The 20,925-nt window shown below is 38.0% G+C and overlaps 1 protein-coding gene across 1 annotated transcript in view; it reads right to left on the bottom strand.

The window, feature by feature from the left end:
* The window catches only part of HTT (huntingtin), a gene marked incomplete at its 5' end in the record, with an annotated part of 44,567 nt that overhangs the window by 15,419 nt on the left and 8,223 nt on the right, over positions 1–20,925 (bottom strand). The window contains 16 exons of the mRNA XM_009868747.1: positions 1,340–1,527; positions 2,555–2,650; positions 2,937–3,114; positions 3,555–3,700; positions 3,898–4,111; positions 4,929–5,051; positions 6,598–6,736; positions 7,915–7,991; positions 8,225–8,401; positions 9,861–10,040; positions 10,428–10,569; positions 12,813–13,020; positions 15,021–15,163; positions 17,351–17,589; positions 18,274–18,396; positions 20,194–20,310. Of these exons, the coding sequence (XP_009867049.1) occupies positions 1,340–1,527; positions 2,555–2,650; positions 2,937–3,114; positions 3,555–3,700; positions 3,898–4,111; positions 4,929–5,051; positions 6,598–6,736; positions 7,915–7,991; positions 8,225–8,401; positions 9,861–10,040; positions 10,428–10,569; positions 12,813–13,020; positions 15,021–15,163; positions 17,351–17,589; positions 18,274–18,396; positions 20,194–20,310 (2,490 nt within the window). The remainder of the gene's footprint in view (positions 1–1,339; positions 1,528–2,554; positions 2,651–2,936; positions 3,115–3,554; positions 3,701–3,897; positions 4,112–4,928; positions 5,052–6,597; positions 6,737–7,914; positions 7,992–8,224; positions 8,402–9,860; positions 10,041–10,427; positions 10,570–12,812; positions 13,021–15,020; positions 15,164–17,350; positions 17,590–18,273; positions 18,397–20,193; positions 20,311–20,925) is intronic.

Here is a 20,925-nt window from a genome sequence, read left to right as displayed (position 1 = left end):
TGAAGAAATATAAAGGAAGTTTACTTATCCAAAACACAAAGAGTATTACCATGACAGCTATAAATATATATGCACCATTCAAAAGCAACAAGACATCAGTAAATAAAGTCATTCTCCAAATACAAAATAACTCAGAGAAAGATTAAATATCTAACAGCTAGTGCAATTTGCACTGTATTTCTAATTTGCGGGGTTTCTTTTCCTCATATTTCTCACTATGACCAGAGGCAGTCATTTATGACTTGATACAAACTTAAACACGGAATGGCATTAAAAATGGTACACAGTTTATAGAGATTTAGTTTCATATCACTTCACATTAGAATTCACATTTTTTTCTAATCACTACATCTTAAACTAGTCTATTTTAGGAAGTAATGAACCCATTATTTAGTCCTACTGTGCAAAGTTGGATATAAAAACTAAGTTCCTCCCATACATTCCAGTTTAGAATTTAAATGCCAGGTGACTCCTAGGTTGTGCAGAAATTACGCTGAGAGGGTCAGTTTACATACTTTTGACACCTGAAAAAGCACGAAGATTAAGCAAAAAAGTCTGAAGCAAAAAAAAAACACGTATCATTTGCCATTCCCTCAGACTGCTGAGAAACAGAAACAGACCAGAGACACAGCCTTGCACTTATCTAGAAACTCCCTGCTGTTCTATCTAGTAAGCATCTAGGAATGTTTCTGATAATGGTTTCAAAGTTAATCAAAACACAGTCATTTCACAGTACCAACAATATATGAAGGTCATCACAAGGTGCTCTTAAATCCATGTCATATTGGCCAAAAAATAAAAGGTTGAAATACCTTGCCCAAAAGATGCAAGCTGAGTTAGGAAAGAATATACAATCCACAAGCATCTGCATGGCACACTGTGCTGTGGTACCACAGGCAAATATCTGAGCTAGTTCAGACACCTCAGCAGCCTTGTATCACTGCGGTGCTTAACATGACAAAAAAAGCAGCAGGTGCAGACTTCGCACTCTTTCCAGGGTAAGCAATCCCACTTAGCAGGGGGAACCATTAGCCCTAACAAAGCACTCAAGTCACTGCTTGCTTTCCCTTTCTTAAGCCAACATCTGGACGTTCTTTCACATAAGAATGCAAGGAGCAAGTATACCCCTTTCTAATCAAATCTGATTCCAAAGTGAACTCTTATTTGATATCTTTACAAAGTTCTGCTACTCAGTGCTTAAAAAGACAAACTGACTGATCAAACTAGCTTAATGTTGAAGTCCCACTGATGTAAAACTTGAGATGCAGCACCAGGTTTGGTTTTCAAGAAGCTGTTCACTATCTTTCAAAGTCCAGAAAACAAATCATAAGGGACATACCAAGGGAGGTACTCTTGTGTAACTGTTCACTAGAGGCAGCCTTGCTAAACTGATGATGATGTTCTTGAGGACAGGAGTAAGAAATGCTGGGATACTGCTGTTTCTTCTGTGCCCCAGCGCCAAGACAGTCTGCAAGCATTCCACCATCTCAGCTACCATTTCACAAGCTGCCGTTATGTGTTTAGTTTCTGCGTCAGGAGAAAAAGCAATTCAGTTTTATTAATATGTTGAAAATGTATTTTAAAAATAAAAACAAAAAATGCTTAATTAAAGAGTATGTTGACTAAAAAGGACAAAACCACAATCTGGATATATACAAAAAAATATGCTACGGTATTTCAAACTAGTTGAAGAGCACTACTACCACCCTCCCCAGGAGGGCTTGCACTGTGTGCCAGGCTCAGGGCTGGATGTTACCAGTACCAGAGATTTGTCAGCAGAGCAGCTCACACACTAACCCCAGCAACAATGGGCCACACCCAAATCGAGTATTTACAAGAATTTAAGATGACCAAACTCATCTGTTTCATGAGAAAACCGTCTTGTAGCTGGCTCTACGCTAAATCTGTCAGGAAGGTAATTTCTGTCGAGGGAAGTGATATCTCATTGTTCCAGTACAGCTGGATATGGAAGAAAATGTTGTCCCTATTCATGGACTACTCTTGACCTTCACCTCATAGTGTTCCCCTACTGCAGAAGGGCAGGTAATCAATTTGCAGTTCTTCAGAAGAGATATTAACAATTCTACTTCTCCCACAACACTTTGAAAAGCTCAGTCTGCAGTGTGCTGCAGTTAACAGAATCACTCAAAAGAATAATCCACATTAAAGTTTAACTTTCAAGAAAACAACTATACCCGTTAAAATTATGCCAACCTACATTTAATAAACATTTATCAAATCCAAGTAAGGTCTCAAATGAACTCTGCTTAAAAACAAAAACGTAATGGAAAGAGTACCTACAAATCATGGAATCATAGAATGGCCTAGGCTGGAAGGGACCTTGGAAATCATCTAGTCCAACCTCCCTGTCATGGGCAGGGACGCCACCTCTCGACTAGACCAGGCAACACATGGGGACCGAGCGGGAAACGAACCCTTGACCTCGGTGTTGTCATTGTTGACAGCATCATGCTCAACCCACTGAGCTAACCGGCCCCCAAAATATTTCTTCAGTCAAAGTTTAAGACAAAAGTGGAATTCACTATTTACTTACTCTGTGTGTTTGAATCAAATTCACCCTCAATTAAGCCTTTTGAAGTATTCTTCTTTCTTTCAGGACTAAGAAGTTGATTACCAGGTTCAACAGCAACTGAACAAGACAAAAATATTTAAAAGATACAGTCATTCTACATCTTATATTCCATTTTTCTCCTCAAAACCACACAGTAGTGAAATATTTAACATCTCCAAGGCATCTGCCAAGTTCAAAAGTAAACACACAATTTTAAATGAGATATTAAATTAACAAAAATAAATTTGTCAGAGAAATAATTAAAAAGTACTCCGAGGAAATATGCCACATACCTAGCATTTGACCAGTGATGACTAACAATTTATTAAGAAAATCTTCTCATGGCTGTTCAATTTGGACTCACCTGCTTCTATGATAAATCTAATGCAATTAATTAAGGAGCAAGCATATGTCACATTAGCTGCAGAAGCCAGCAAATTCCATAGACCAGGCTGCTGTAATGTCAGACAGCAACAATCCAGAGCAGCTTGAAGATCTACACTTAATGGAATCTGGTCATGCATTAAATGCCATGATAGTGCCTGTGCAAAAATAAAAATTCCCATTAATAGCAAGCTCTCACAACAGAAGAACACGGAACTAAAGGCATTGTTTTGTTTTTTTCTTCTCAGCAATATGTAAAATTTTATTAGGAAGTTGTACTGATTTTTTTCTTCCTGTGAGAACAATTTTATTTAAGTACAATAATTTTATGAGCATTACATGCTCTTTATTCAGTATCTCAAAAATCAGTGCAGGACCATTCTCCCAAATGCTAAGGTCATTCCATCATTCAATCAAGCCGCCCTTGGGATAAGTCCATCTGATTTACTAGTCCAGTGCAAACCACCAAAGAAATTTCTACACTTAAGGCAAGAAAATTGCCCAGATCAAAAGTTAAGTCAGTAGTGACCAGTTTAAGCCAAAGTTGCTCCCTCTCCCAGCATTTCATTGCATCTTTAATCACATCATAGTTTCTTACCTCTACTGACATAACCACAAATTTCAGGATATCGTCCTCTTTATCAGGAGGAACACGAAGCCCAACTGGTAGTTTTGAGAGTAACAACAAGTACTGAGCCAGTGCACGGCAAAGTGTCATCACAGACTGATACACCACCTCATCTCCTGTAAAATAAGACTGGATGAAATCTATCAGTTCGAATTTTTTCCCTTCAACAAATATTTTTCAGAATTATTTCATAAGCACTTTTATGTCAGGTATCTGAGTTTTTAAACAGTAAGTTCATGTATCCATAAGACATCTGTAAAGTACCTTTGCAGAGGAGAGAAAACTTAAATAAAAACATAATTATTTCTATTACCAAAGATATCACTTAGTTTTTTCCAGTAGGCTGATGGCTCAGTTGGCAATAGTGGTTGAAAAACCTGGTGACCGGCAGGAAGGTTTTGTATAGTGGTAGACACATGATCCAGAGTTACGCTCCGAGCTGTTTCAAAGAAGCTACTCTTCTGGTCTCTCGAGATTTCATTCACACCGAGGCTTAAACAAGGTGCCAATAAACTTAGGTTGAATTCCTGAAAACATACAGTAAATAAATTGCTTTTAAAAAGAAGCTAAATAGCTGATGGTACTATTCCAGCATACGGTGGCAAATTAACAGGTTATTAATTGTTATTACAACCTCTGCTTTTTGTGGTGTAACAATATCATAATGAAGCCCACATTTGGTCCACATGTGAATTCCAAATAATACTGCACCGGAAAGAAAAATCAATATGTCTATTCCAAATTTTAAGAACAATATGTGAATAAAATTTAGAAATTATTTATATACAAGGAACCTTCAAGTAATAAGTTTTCAAACAATTCAGTAAAAAATTTTTTTATACACTATTTCTGCATAGCGGCAGCAAACGTAATGCAGAGAATTTGAACAAAATACATCTCTGGAAAACTAAGTACTAGATACAAGCTGCCCTTTATGCCAGATTTACTATTCATGGCCTGTTACTGGCATATTGCAAATCATCTGGCACAGATATTTAAAAGGTTAGAGAAACATCTGACCTTGTAAGAGATTGTATGGCAAAACGAGATGTTGTAAATGGTAAAACTGGACTTCTGTGATTGCAACACATAAATTAACCTTCGCTTCCACCCAACTGGTACTATTAGAAAGCTACTATTAGCAGTACTGCTAGACACAGAAATGAAACGCATGTACTACTTTAATTTCAAAAATGAAGTGAAATTCAAGGAATGAACTACAAGTACTATACAAATTTGAAGTGTTCACATTTAAAAATCTAATCCATTAATATTACCAATAAGAACAGTAGAAATAATTACATTCTCTTCAGCTGACTGTGTTTCATCTGACAAAGAAGTTACCTTGCTGGTCATGAAGGAGTTCAGGTCAGGCTGAGGAATCTTATTTACCAGCTCCGCGCCTTCAAGCAGAGCCGAGTCAGACTTGATGTAACACTGTGACTTCACTAGTGACACATACCAGTCCTTTAATAAGCAAAAAAAAAACCAACCAAACTATTACATATTTGTTTCAGAAAACAATACAGTTCATGCGGGCAGGGAGAACTGCTCATTGGCATTGAACTGTGGTCCATTTAAGAGATCCCTAGGACACACTTATGTCAAAAACGACAAAAGAAAAATGCAAGGCAAAACAGACAATTGGCGCACGGGACCATCTTAAACTAAACTAGACCTGTTGTCCACTTAAGTTGTCTATTTCCACAGCATCTGGACAGATAATGAGGAAAAAAGCAGCTTAACATAAAGCACAGGTGTATGTATTAGGATCCTAAAGCTGTGGAAAATACCTAGTAAAAAGTCCAGAATATTCAGTAGGCACAAAACCCTAACAGTGACAGCAAAAAACCCCACTCCCACCCACAACACTATGACCAATGAAGAAAAGTCTTCAAATAAATTCAAATAAATCAGCAGATGAAGATAACATCTACCTTTTAACACTCATTGAAATAAATTAAGATCATCACACATCACTACATATTTACTCCTTAAATTATTAACAATGAGTCTACTGGAATTTGTTAGTAATACAATTTACCTAAGGAATACAAAGAGGATCAGTTATCCATTTGCTGTGCTTTCCCCTTCTCATAACTGGACAATTTGAATTTGCTGATGTTAATTAGAATGCAGCTAAGCCTGTCAGAGTTCAAGAAGCATCTGGACAACAATCTTAGCCATATGGTTTAGTTTTAGGTAGTCATGCAAGGAGCAGGGAGTTGGACCTGATGATCCTTATGGGTCCCTTTGAACTTGAGATATTCTACGATTCTATGAACTACACAGGGATTGTGAAGGAAACATACAAAAACTTCCTTTGTGTAGGATTTACAGTTTTTCTGAAGACAAAAAGCTAAGCATAAATGGTTTCTGGGCATAAACTGTCAGTGAACCAAGTAATTTTTGCCATCTCAGTTACATGCGTTTCCTATTACTATGTATCACTGTAGAACACTAAGAAATTAAAAGGAGAAATTATCTGTGCCATGAGACAAAATGGAAAGGAAGACACAGTCCCCAAAGGGCCTGATTTGAGCCTTCCCACCCTGCTTTGAAATAAACAGTTAAGTTGTCATGATTGTTCTCTGAAAGTAATTTAAAGCTGAGAAGTGGAAAACGAGAAGTAATGCTTAATTTCCAAGAGACAACCAACAGTTTTCAGCAAATGAATAAAAATGATCGCTGCAGTAAACACATCAAGAAAACAATTACAAGTATTTCTGTCTCTTTTGGACCTTATATAAATCTTTCCATTAAAGTTATGCAAAGAAACCAAACCTGACAGCACTGTCATGATAACAAGTATCTATGCATGTGCTAATCATTCATCCCAAGTTCAACAGTCAGTCAACACATGAAATCATTCACCAATCTGTAACTGAGATTCATTGACCTGAGAACATTAAAATGCATAGTAAAAATAAGCTGTATTTAAATATGCTGTAGTGAGCAAAAGCTTGTTTTCAGCCAAGGCACTTTTGGTGACTCTTTCTAAACATTATCTTACTTTGTCTAGAATTACATTCTCTAAAGCTGGTTGGTCTTCTCCATCCAGAGGGTGTGAGGTAACCAGAGGCGAAGGACTAGTTGTGTCTGGTGCTACCATAAGACGAAACCTATCCAGAAGCGAGTAAAGTCTTTGGTGTCTGAAAATAGAAGAACACATCAAAGGGCTCGCTTACTTCATTTTGTAAATCATTTAAAAATAGAAAGACTTCTAGCGAGCCAATTGTAATCTTGGGAGTGAAGAGCAGTAAGGTCTCAAGTTCTTTGTTGGATACATGCAGCCATATGTTGGAAAACTTCAAATTTCACCAGATCTCAGTAGCCAAAACAAATGAACTCGGGACCATCAAGACTTAAATTTAATTTCCATATAAAATTTGTACATGCTTAAACATAAAATACAAGCTTATTCTAATGAATAAGAACAATCAAAACTAGTAGAGCAATTATTTGATTGCAGACAAATACATTATAACGGATACTAAACAAGAATCCACTAAATCTGAACTTTTTTGGGGGGAGAGTTGTTAATATATTAGAAATTCCAGTTTGTGGATTTAGTCAGTGTCAGGGTTGGTGTTTTTTTCTGCTTGTTTGGATTTTTAAATTCCATTACTGCTATCAAGAACTTGTATAAAGTCATTTAAAGATTCTGGAGTTTTTTAAAAAATTCCAGTGTAACATTACCTATGAAGGCATATCACTATAAGCCTCCTGCAGTTTTGGGCTTCAAATTTTTTCTTATTTCAGTCAACAGCTATTAACCTCACACAGTTACGACATCAGGAAAAGTAAATTAGGCTATTTCCAACATTTTTCAGAAATTTAATCATTCGCTCCTTTTTACAATAGCAGTTTACTTTTAAACAGCTGGGACACTTAACAGTTAAAAAAGAAATAAACAAAACCAAAGGAAAAAAAAAACCAAACCAAACCCAAGGCCACCTAGCCTGGACTCACAAAATTCTGCAGAAGCTTGAGGAAAATAAAGTTTTTTCAGTAATGCAGTTGCTGTCAAGGAATTAATCTGCTGTTACTCAAAAATTAAATACTGGTGGGATGCAGGAGAAAGAACTTGATGTCTTCAAGCCTTTAGCTTGCTTTAATTCTTTAATATATTGCAAATTCAACTCAGCCAACATAACTGCTTCTGCCACAACGTGCCTGCGTCTCGTAAGAGAGGTTTTATTCCTGCTTGGCCTCCAAGGACTCACTATCTTACTTTTAAGAAAAGACCCACACTAGAGAAAGAAAGGAGTTACATCACTACTACAACATTACTCAGTTTGGCATTTTAACACATATCGGTATTATTTACCTTGTTGCTAATCCACTGTTTTGAAGGTATTCCTGAATTCTATCCAGTTCTTCAACTGGTAGCTGAGTAATGCTGTTCTATAGGAAAGAGCCACATGAATTTTAGAGGACAGAAGTAAATACCCAGATCAGGAAATTTATAGGCAGATGAAATGAAATGTAAACAGTCAGGTAGTCATATATTATATATATAAAAAAATCCTTTTGAATAAAATCATTTAATCACCAACATATTTCAACGTACTTTAAATCATTACACTTGATTATATTGCTAACACCATACAACCTTATTTACAAATGAATAAATTTACCTGTAAAGTTGCAGCCAAAAGCATTTCTACCCGACGGCAAGCCAGGGTGTCAACCATGCGAGCAAGTACACGGAATGGAGTGCACAAAAGCTTATCAACGTAGAGTGTTAAGACAGCCCCAGACTGGCTGAGATGTATTCCCTCCAAGCACTGTAAAGTCTTCTTCAAAGTTGTGGGCTAAGTGTTGAAACAAAACAAAATAAACCCCAAAATCCCACAATTGGAATACAAAGATTTTAAGCTCAAGAGGAAGGCATTTAATTGTCTGCTGTAATTTTTTCTAACGGATCAATAAAATCTTCTATATATGAATGGGTTTGAGTTACTGGTTTATTTAATTAATGAACACGAAGTTGTTTGACATTTAACTGTAAAAGCTTACTCTCACATAGAGTAAGCAAAAAATAAGGAGCAAAACTTAATGGGGAAAAAAGCTACAGGGACTTAAGTGGAATTGTAGAAACCTTTGAAAACAGGATGAAACTTGAACTCTTGCTGGAAGAAGGTAGGAATAGGAAAACAGTCAAGACAAGTGACAATACAGAAATCCAGATAAAGCATTAGGGATTTCTTGAGCACATGTTTAATCACAGAAGCAGCAACAGTTACTCAGGACTAAAAGGATTGCAACGATTGGGTTTTTTGAAACAGTTTTTTTTTTTAATATGAGCACTGATTCAGCACTAATCTCAAGGGAGAAACAAACTAATTTGACTTGTGGAACCAACCTTGGTTTAGAGCAGACTGTAAGTATGAGCTACCTTAATTTTACTGACTTTTCTGATAATCATCAAACATTTAATGGAATGGCTACATCTTTCATTCAAATGCATTTCGGTTAGTTCACTCGATTGATTCTCAGAGGCTAAAGCCCAGATTCCTCTCATCTAATTTTAAGTGTTTTACTCGCATGCCTAAAGCACTAATGCAGTTGCACTAGATTTGCACAGAGACAAAGGGAAACCCAGGCTACCCTGGGGACCACCACATTCCCCAACATTAACTCTAGAGCAAGCCCAGCAAATGACATTTCCTATGCAGTGAGTTCTCAAGAACAAGAGCAGGCATACAACCCCACATGCCTGTTAAACATCATCCACTCCTTTTAATTTGAAACTAATCTAATCGACAGAAACCATACACCGAAATTCCAAAGCAGCATTTCCCTCACCAAGATACCACAACTTGTGGGGCAGATCAATGGGGAAGACACAAGCTTGCAAATAATTCTCACGTAGTTAGGGCTAAGAAGATGGTGCAGTTCTGTTATTTATGCCACCAAGGTACTGACACCAAAGACAAAAGTTACAGCTTTCATTTACCCTTCATATATTTATTAAGGAGGGGTAAAAACCAGGAAGGAAGAAAAGCAGTTTAACCAACTCTAACTGAATTCATAGATCTGACTGAATGGAATTGATCTGATACTGAAGTTGTTACTACATTGTAAGGTTTGCTGTTTGCATTTTCCAAATGACTTTGAAAATAGAATCAGAAGTTGATAAATGACCCAGAAACGTCAGGATTTTCCTACTTATTAGTTAAACTTATATTTTTATATAAATATATGAGTATTATTATTATATGAAATATTTTTACTTTATTAATTTTAAAAAGTCAAAGAAGTTAAACTTACAGCTGCAAGATTCTCACATCGTGACTGAATGGCCTGGATGAAGAGACCACTGGCTGCTGAATTCCTGTGAACAGCACTAATGAAGTCTTGTACTGGAGGTTCATGAGACAAATTAATCAAGTCTTGAACATGATTCACAATAAGCCAGGTCAAGTGTTCTGAATCATGTAGATTTTGACACTAAAGGCGAAAAAAAATAAAATCCAGTTCCAGTAAAACCTATGCTAAGCATTTAATTCCTAAAAACTTTATCTGACACAATGTGAAACTTGTCATATGTAATTCTGGCAGCTATTTGAAAATAATGGAATAAAGTATCTATTTTTTAATATCATCTTCATTATTTTTACATGACATTTTCCCAACGCTTTTGATCTTGTTGCAAATTAAGAGATTTATAATGAATTTGTAAATTATTTTTATACATATATATGTATATACATAACTAGTTTCGCAAGTTTTAACTTTTCACTTGTGATCAGATTCCCTTAATGTACATAAGTAACAAAACACCATTAGCAAAATAACTCAGAACTATAGTTGTAAAATTCATAATTCAAAACTTACGACATAGTCACAAAAAAGAATAAGTGCTCCTCTTCTCACTATCTCTCGATTGCACATGCCACGTTTAGATTCCAAATCAGAGCCATCGCTGTCTCCAGATATCTGAGGGCTAAGCAATTTAGTAGTAGAAAGACTGTGTCTCCTGCAAGAAGCACATTATGTTTTGACATTATATTTTATTACTATGGCTATTGAAACATTAACAATGAAGTTGATTGGAATATCCTGCCAACATCTTTATATAATAGTTATTTTCCCAGAAACTTTATTCAAATAAGGTAGTGCTTTGAAGTACAGTTTCCTTTTCATCAATCCTTTCTAACAATTGTAGTATTAACTTTTTGTTCTGTGCTTACTATTTCCCTGTAAAGTCTGAAGAACTAAACAGGCTATTTACAAGAAAAATGTTTGGCAGGATTAGAGAACCTAATACTGTAACTTCTACTCAAGCCAAACCAGTGTTCTTGAGCACTTAAGTCTAATGTCAGATTGAAAGTGATGCCCAACCCAGAAAAGATCACAGAATCACACAATGTCAGGGGTTGGAAGGGACCTCAAAAGATCATCTAGTCCAACCCCTGGCCACAGCAGGATCACCTACAGCAGGTCACACAGGAACGCGTCCAAGTGGGTGTTGAATGTCTCCAGAGAAGGAGACTCCACAATCTCCCTGGGCAGCCTGTGCCAGGGCTCTGTCACCCTCACAGTGAAAAAGCTTTTCCTAATGTCTTTGTGGAACTTCCTATGTTCCAGCGTGTACCCATTACCCCTTGTCCTGTTATTGGACATCACTGAAAAGAGCCTGGCTCCGTCCTCCTGACACTCATCCTTTACATATTTGTAAACATTAATGAGGTCACCCCTCAGCATCTCCCAAGCTAAAGAGACCCAGCTCCTCCAGCCTTTCCTCATAAGGGAGATGTTCCACTCCCTTCATCATCTCTGTGGCTCTGCGCTGGACTCTCTCCAGCAGTTCCCTGTCTCTCTTGAGCTGAGGGGCCCAGAACTGGACACAATATTCCAGATGTGGCCTCACCAGGGCAGAGTAGAGGGGCAGGAGGACCTCTCTTGACCTACTAGCTACTGCCCTTCTAATAAACCCCAGGATGCCATTGGCCTTCTTGGCCACGAGGGCTCATTGCTGGCTCATGGTCATCCTGCTGTCCACCAGGACCCCCAGGTCCCTTTCCCCTACGCTGCTCTCCAACAGGTCAGTCCCCAACCTCTACTGGTACCTGGAGTTGTTCTTTCCCAGGTGCAAGACTCTACACTTGCCCTTGTTGTATTTCATAAAATTTCTCCCCATCCAACTCTCCAGCCTGACCAGGTCTCTCTGAATGGCAGCACAGCCTGCTGGTGTGTCAGCCACTCCTCCCAGGTTGTGTCATCAGCAAACTTGCTGACAGTAAAGAGTATGGTAAAGATAGAGACAACACTGGTAAATCAAAAAAAGGTAACTGCAACAAATAGCAGATGTCACCTTTTCTATTTTAGTCATGAGCCCTACTTTGTTCAAAAACCTGGTAATTTCTTGTTTCCTCAAATTAGAGTAATATTTTTTCACATTGCGAGGTTGAACTGAGGCAGGAATCTCCCATTTGAACAAGTACTGATCTACTCATGTTGAAAGCAAGCATCAGAAATGTCTCTCAAGTCAGTTGCTCATCTCCCACTATAGTTAATACAGGGGGATCCCTACTCACAGGAGAGTGTCTTCCTTACCCCCAGAGGATGAATCATTCCAATACCTGACAGGTGGGATGAGCTCACTTCAAACCAAGAGAACCCTTATTTCAGGCCACAGATCCATATTTCAGATAACTAACTTTAAGTGAGGTTACTGTGGCGCTTGGTGCTAATGAATCTACTGACACTGTGTTTCGACAGCATTTAGTAATAGACCCACTGAGCACAGAGAACGGATATAACTATAGTTACAGTTATACTGATCAGATTGTATTTTCATAAATACAGAGTATATCATCTGAACTGGCTGGTTATTTGCCGGAAGGTGAAATACAAAGTCTCCATAGGAAAATGAAATACTGAATATTTTGTTATAGTTATTCCCATAATTTTAATTACAAATAGTATACAGATGAAGCCGCCTTGCCTTGAAAGTCGAGACATTACCCAGCAGTTCTTTGAGGAACAACTGAGTGCAGGACACACTTCCTTAGTTTGAAGGACATTCTGATTGATATCAGCAAAGACAATATGTATACAGGTAAAGTACATGCAGAACTCTCTGTTTCGAATCCAAATAGTACTATTCAGGAGGGTGACTGGCTTGGTAGAGAAAAAGCTATTTTTTTAAAAAAATATAATTTTAGCAAATATAACGGAGACACAATACTACTACTAGGGATCAAAACCAAATCTTACTTTGGGGTTTGATGCACTTCTGACCACCAGTTGTAGTTGGTATAATTGACAAGAAGCAGGATTTGACACCAGAGGAGAACTAAAGAAGGATGTGTGGGAATCATAGACTGAACAAGGTCACTCAAACTTTCAAGGGTATAGAAACTACCATCAGATCCATCTCCTGTAAAAAGTCTGGTGGCTGCAGCTGTGATTCTTCTAAACATACCTGAAAATAAGAAAAGGTTGTTAGAGTAACTATGCTCTAGTCTGAATTCTGAAGTTTTAAAATTATGCAGGGTACTTTAAGAACACAAATCTTGTTTCATAAGCTACTACATCACTCCTGAAAGAATGGTATATCCTAAGTGGCTTTACATATGTAAGACAAATCATAGAGTTTGCCCAAGGGCAGTGTGTAAACCAGTAACGACCAGCTCCCAGACTCAACGAACAACGCTTTAGATTAACTAGAATCATAATTAAACCTGTCTTCTCAACCTTTTCTCTCTCACGTGTCAAAAAGTTTATCTGACATACGAAGTTAAAAATTGTTAATCATAGACCAGGAATGCTGGGAGGTTTTTGTTTTGTTTACGAAGTACAGCACAGAAGTTCTAATTAAGAACTATATTGAAACTGCTATACCACAAGGAAGATCGCTTACAAACACTGCACTTCCCAAATAGATTTAGCTGAAACTAAACTGATACCTTTCCATCCAATTTCTGAACTACAAAAGGTAAATATTTTGAACTGGAGAAAAGTCGGTACCCTGCATACTGAACACTCGGGACAAAAGTTGAATTTTGCTTTCTCACTTGCTGATTCTGTATTCCTATGCCAAAACAAAGGATGGAAAAACAAGGGAAATGGATAAACCTGAAGCTGTCTAAAGGTACAGGACTTTGAGTGACTATGAGAAGATAACATCAGGAAAAAAACAGTTTTTTCAGAGCCACTTAGAAATCAAAAGCTAATCAGATTAACGCAGGAAATCTGTAGTGCTGCTTGCTTGCCTTGACAGATTCACAGAAGAATGAAACTGTAAATTCCACAGCCATGAGGACCAGTTTAAGCTGTCCCCAGGACCAATAAATATGGAATGTAAACAGCAAAGAACAGCAGAAATAACTGAGTCGTAAAACTTTGGTTCCACTTACTAGTGTACCAGTGCTATTACCATTCCAGGTTCTCGCTTTTGTAGTAATTGCACCATCTAGTGACTTTCTACATTCACGAAAGCCCCTACATGCTAAGTCTTTTCACTTTGTCTATGCATTTTATTTCTACTAGCTTTGAAGTAGCACACTGAAAATGTTCATTTTAATCTGCTTGCTTCCCATAGCTGAATACCTGAGAGACAGCAGTGCTCACATTTTGAAAAAAATGTATTGGGTGATAAGACAAAATATCCCAGTAGAATAATGGTTAAAAATTACAGAAGATCTTAGTCTATGTTCCCAGATACAAGTCACTATAAGCTGCACCTTTAGGAGCAGATAACTTAAAGAGAAAAAAAATTATATAAGTTTTCACTGAATAAAGGAAAAGTATTACAAGACCAGGCACTCAGTTAACCCTAAGGCTAAACATGAAACAAAATGCTCAGAATGAAAATACAGCTCAGGTGTCTGAACAACTTTCCTTCTACTCGGTTACACCATATAAGGTAACCACAAGACTATCAGCACTTTCAGATAACATCCTGTCTTATATTAAATTTATTTCTAGATATCACGCAACAAACATATCTCAGTGCTCTACATGAGTATTTTGATACTGAATTTTGATTTTGCATGAAAATCTCTACATAGCTCCTGGCAAGACTCATAGTGCATCCTGGAAGTCAGTCACTGCAGCAGAACTGCCTGAGCCTTCCCTTCCCATTATCCCCAGCTCCCACTGTGGAAGAACCCAATTCTCTGATTTCAATCATCAGCTTAATTTTCTGACTTCATCGGACCTGGTTTGACACCATTAAACCATTTACTTCAAATCACCTGGTCATAAGGTGTTATAATATTTGTTTCAAATGTTTCTTCATACTAGAAATGAATAGTATAAAGACTTACTTATTATTGTAACAGACACATGGGAAAAGAGGTTCTTTATACAAACTAGGATAGAATGTCTTCTTTCTTGGTAGTTCAACATATTTGACAGTTATCTCAGAAGTAAAATCCCCCCTGCCACTGCACGTTAGACCAGAAGGCAATGTCTGATTACCTGATTTGAAGATATGTATTAAGCACATAAGCAGTGTGCCCAGCTCCTGGCAGTAGAAAGTATGTTGCTGTTCATTCATGTCCACTTTCAATTGTTTGGTAACAATATCTTCCAGTAGAATGCCAACCAGTTGTAGTAAGAACCTTGAACAGCAGGTATACAATCAACAGAAAAACTATCAGTGCAACTTCCTTCAGAGTAAGATGAGGTTTGACCATGAATCTCAGTAAGTTTGAAAAATAAAATATTAAGTCCTTGTCCATTCATCCTACATAGGATGCTAAATTAAATGCTACAGGAAACACTGACCTAAAAAAAAAATGATGCTATAGGTATGGAGAGATGACAAAAGCACGCTAATACTTATATAATGAAATCTGGGTTAACTATTCATTAATTGAAGTTGTAACAGCATGGGTACTCCAGCCCACCTCACAAAGTCAAGATTCAAATTTCTACAATGTCTTTACAGTGACCTGCAATGAGCTAAACCCACACCATGACAGCTAAGGCAGCTGAGCTGAGGAGGGGTAACTTAGCAAGTCATAGTAATTCAGCTGTTTACAGCTTCACCTATCCAAGCTCTACCACACAGGTTCTATAGCAAACCTTTAGCTGGGGGAGGAAGATCAGAAGAAACAATAAAAAGGGACATTTGAGGAAAGCCATCCTTGCTCCTGGCCATAACTGTTTCTCAGTTCACTCCTGATAGACGTAAAGTCACATTAAGGAGTCCAGAAGCACCTTTTCCTTATACTGATCACACTCAGAGTAAGCTGAATTATAAGAAACAGCATTTTATTTTTATCTCAAGTTCCATATTTGAGTAAAAAGTTCTTAATTTCTTAAACAGGTATTTCAAATGCTTCCCACCACATTAAAACACAATGCCTTAACGACAAACATATGTTGACCTAACACCACTGCCGTTTCTCTATGCTCTTTTGCAGGAAGTTTATCACTCTCTGAAGACATCAGCATGGGAAGCCAACTAGACAAAGCCAGCTCTTGAAAAATAGGAAATAAAGAGCAAGACTAAATAGAACCAAAGAATAATTGAGGTTGGAAAGGATCTCATCATCAAGTCCAACTGTCAGTCCAACACCACCATGACCACAAAACACATGTTAAGTGCCATGTCTACATGCATTTTTGAACACCTTCAGTGACAGCGACTGCACCACTTCCCTGGGCAGCCTGTTTCAATGCCTCACCACTCTTTCAGTAAAGAAATTCTTCTTAATATCCAAACTAAAACTCCTCTGGTGCAACTTGAGCCCATTTCCTCTTGTCCTATTGCTAGTTACTCAGAAGAAGAGACCAACACCTACTTTGCTACAATCTCCTTTCAGGTAGTTGTAGAGAGCAATAAGGTCTCTTCTCAGCCTCCTCTTCCCCAGACTAAGCAATCCCAGCTCCCTCAGCCACTCCTCATAAGACTTGCTTTCCAGACCCCTCACCAGCTTTGTTGCCCTTATCTGTGACCCACTTGAGCACCTCATGTCTTTCTCATACTGCGGCACCCAAAATTGAACATAAGATTCAAAGCTGTGGACTCTCCAGTGCCGAGTACAGGGGCACAATCACTTCCCTACTCCTGCTGGTCGCACTAGTCCTGACCCAGGCCAGGAAGCTCTTGGCCTTCTTGGCCACCCGGGCACACCGTTGGCTCATGTTCAGCCAGCTGCCCACTAGCACCCCCACATCCTTTTCTGGCAGCTTTCCAGTCACTCCTCCCCAAGCCTGTAGCGCTGCCTGGGGTTCTTTTGACCGAAGTGCAGGACTCAGCACTTGGCCTTATTAAACCTCACACAGTTGACCTCAGCCCATTGATTCCGCCTGCCCAGGTCCCTCTGCAGAGCCTTCCTACCCTCAAGCAGATCAGCACTCCCACCCATCCTGGTGTCATCTGCAAACTTACTGAGGGTGCAATAGATTTGAATTCATCTGCTGCCAAGATTCTAGTACAGAACCTGGGCTTCTATAAAGATGACTCACCTTCTAGTTCCCACACAGGGAGGAATGAAAGTGTTAATCTGTCAAATTTTCAATAAGTCCAAGATTTAGGCATTTTTAGAGCTCCGTTAAGTACTTCACTTGGCTTGAGAAGAGGTATCAGAACTTACTACAAGCCCCTACTACAAAAATGTCCTCCCTTACTATTCATCTTATTCCTTCCTCCACACACATACACTCCTCTGATATCAACTTATTAACTGACTTTATTCCTGTTAGATAACAGTTCTATACATGTGTTTATACTGCACAATATATTTGTGATTTCTTAGAGATCTCAATCATTCCTCTAAGTTATTCCAAAGAAAACATACCTAGAAAATGTCTCTTCGGGGAGATATTTAGCCTGTTTAACTTCAATGCGATCCTCTGGTGCGGATACGTTATTTTCTCCACGTCTCAGTCTGTTAATTGCTTGACAAGAAATCAAATACGGTGAGAAGGAAAGCTCTTGTATACGGGATAGAACAATGTCTTCGGTTGACTGTGAAATCAGAACTCTAAGGATAGCTAAAATTCCAGAAATCCACAGCTGGACAGTGCTCACCGATGCCTAACAGAAACACAAAAATACAGAAGATTGAATACTTTCAAAGTTAAACTACACAACATAGGAATGTATTTAAAAAACATTTTCATTAAATGTTGTCTAAAAAAAAACCTTTCAAGAATGGAGCAAGCAGGAAATAACCTTTACGCTCAGGTCTTCCAAAATGCTGTTCTTGTGCTAACTGTCAAGCTTATATCCACTCTGTTAAACAATCTCTCAGCTCTAAAGATGGTTCTAATACTTCTATAAGAAAATGTGATTTAACTGTGAAATTGCACTCTAGAATTTATTAGAACAGTATGCTTCTCTAGATTTCTGATACTAAAAAATGCAAAATATAGTAATTAATCCTCAAGCAGAATGTTCCTGTATAAAGTGCTCCCAAGTGGAATGCACTGCCCAGGGAAGTGCTGGAGTCACCGTCCCTGGAGGTGTTTGAGGAGGGCTAGTGCCCTGGTCTGGCTGGTGTGGTGGTGCTGGGTCACAGGTTGGACTTGATGATCTCAGAGGTCATTTCCAGCCTCAACAATTCTGTGATATGCGATTCAGTTGGCGAAGTCATATTACTTCTAAGCAATTCTTTCCTAAAATCTGCTGCAGGTAGTCTAACACTTTTTTAAGGAGGAATACATGCTCTTCTGTTTTGCTGAAAGATAACAGCTCCTCTCTTCTCAAACAATTGCTTACCATTGTTTTAGGAGTAACAAACATACTCCTTAAAAGCATGTCCACAGGGCGAAGGGATGAAGGAGCCAAAATTTCAAACAAAGTGTTCAGTACTCCTAGAGCATCATGAGAGTCTATATGCATCTGTAGAAAAAAACCACAGAACTTATTGGTAGAGGTTACTGTGTTTTAAGCACTTCTGTAACAATCTGTGCAAAATAAAGCTGTCCTCTACAATACAAAATTCAGAGCAAGCTATGAAAGGTAAATTAAAGTTCCATTGCAGGCCTTCTTACACTGGACTTTTTAGAAGACTGATACAATTTTACCATATGAGATACAATACACACACCACATGTATTATATATGCCAAAAATGCCATATTCACAGAATGAGACCAAAAGACTAACATCATAAAATTTAAAAACTTCTCTCCTTCCTGCACATCCTACTGGGCATATTTATAGAGAGCAATGCTGGTCATGAATAAAACTAAGCAGGTGACTACAAGAAAAAATATCCTGATCCTCAGAAAAGAGAACTGCTCCAATGGTATTACACTGCAGCAACAGAGGTAGGACACCTTGAACAGTTTTTTAGATAAATTATAAAACAATCAACCACAAAAAGCACAGGACTGGACTTGAAATCTGGATGACTCTATCTTGCTTAAATAATTTCATAGTTGAGCATGTGCACAGATTCACACAAAACAACAGCAATTTCAGTTTGCCAGAATTTTAGCTTTGTTCACAAACTGTTTTCTGATCTGCCCACTCCCCCCAGCCATGAGACCATCTCATGGGAGCGAGGATCTGCCATTGTGGAGTAAAGAAAATTAAGGGCACAATTTCACTGATTTTACTTTTCATTTTTGAAGTGTATCTAATTCGAAGAAAACTATAACAAAGACAAGTCCTCTGTTGCCTACGGAGCAGCACTAAAAAAAAAAAAATTTAAATAAAAATCTCCTAAAACGACTCTTCTTCCGAGATACAAAGGTCCTACTCTCCTTCCCCAATGCGCAGTCCAGTAAGAGACAGGCACACACTGTGGGAATTCCAGCAGAAAGCCTCGCAGAAGGCCCAGGCTTGGAGCATCTCTCATACAAGGGGCAGCTGAGACTCCTCACTTTGGAGAAGGCTCAGGGGGATCGTTACCAATGTCTATGAGCATCTGACCAGGGAAACGGTGGGAGGAGATGACACAAGTACAGAAGAAAGAGCCAGAATCTTTTCAGTGGTATCCAGCGTCAGGACAGAAGGCAACAGGCACAAGTTGAAATACAAGGAATTCCATTTAAATACAGTTTTTATTTATTTATTTGTTCTTTGCCAGTAAGGATGCTCAGACACTGGAAGAGGTTGCCCAGAGAAGTCATGGAGGATCCATTCTTAGAGACTGTCAAAACCTGACTGGACATAGTCCTAAGTAACCTAATCCAGTAGATCCTGCTTTGAGGGGAACATAATAGCCAGGGGGGAAAAAAAAAAAAAAAAAAAAAAATCCATTTCAACCTCAACTACTTCATGTTTCTGCGATTTCTTCATGCAGTTTCAGACTATGTCTTTCCATTCTTATAAGGAAAAAATGCCATTAGACATTTCAGCTACAAAAAAATAATTTTGACATTCTATAAACCTAGGAGAATCTTCACACCATTTAATAAAGGCTCTGATACAATCGTGTATGTCAGAGGCAGAATGAGCTTCCTCCAGAAAACAGCCCTGATGATAGTGCACATTCTTCATACACTTAAATGACCTTCATCTCTTGAAAGACTTAGTTTACCTTGCAGCAGCTGTTTTTTCAAATATTGCAATCATTTTTTCAAGAAAATCTGTCCTCATAAAAAAATAAATCAAATACTCAAAGCCATTACTGATATATACATGTTAACATTATTTCATTATTTATAGATTAGAAAATTCACATATTAACCTGTTGTTTTGCAAGCATTGGGAGAATAATGTCAGCTATTTGCCGGGACAATCTTTTCCACTTGTCTTCGTTTTCTTTATGACACTGTTGCAATACTAAGATGAACATTTCTAGCACCTAAGGAAAAGTCCAAAAGAAGGCAAGTAAACATCCACACTAACATGAAACATTTAAGTAATACTGCAGTGGGAAAAATATTTACTGTTTCATCCAGCTGCCAAAAAGCAAAAAGAAAGGAAAACCCACATGAGAAGTCACACAATATTGCTAAAAGTCTCAATTCCAGGTTAAAAGCTTGTTCTTCGTCCTCATTTTTCTTTTTTTAAAAAAAAAATAATTAAAGTTACTTTTATCAACTGGAAAAATATGCCTTCCTGGTCCTTTTTAAATGGTATTTTGCCAAAAGACTACTCAAACAACTGAAAAAAGGATAGTAAACCTAAATGCCATGTGCCATTCTCAGGAAAAGAGGGGATGAGGGAAGAGAACAATTTCCCGTGTGTACACTCTTTATTCTCTAGCTTCAAGTTCAAAATCGACCAATGAAACAGAACAGACATTTTGTAAGGAGCTCATTCACCTGCAATACACCACTTTCATACAAAAGTGTATAGGAAAGTATATAATGGAGCACACCAACAGCAAGGATCACTCCTAGCAGCCGAATGTGTTACCGGTTTGAGGGTTATAGAAATCCCACTTTCAAGGATAGAGAGGCCAAAGGCACAGCAA

Source organism: Apaloderma vittatum, unplaced genomic scaffold (genome assembly GCF_000703405.1).
Source record: "Apaloderma vittatum isolate BGI_N311 unplaced genomic scaffold, ASM70340v1 scaffold11294, whole genome shotgun sequence".
NCBI lineage: Eukaryota > Metazoa > Chordata > Aves > Trogoniformes > Trogonidae > Apaloderma > Apaloderma vittatum.
Note: the sequence above shows the minus strand (reverse complement) of the source record. Positions and strands in the feature narration are given on the sequence as shown.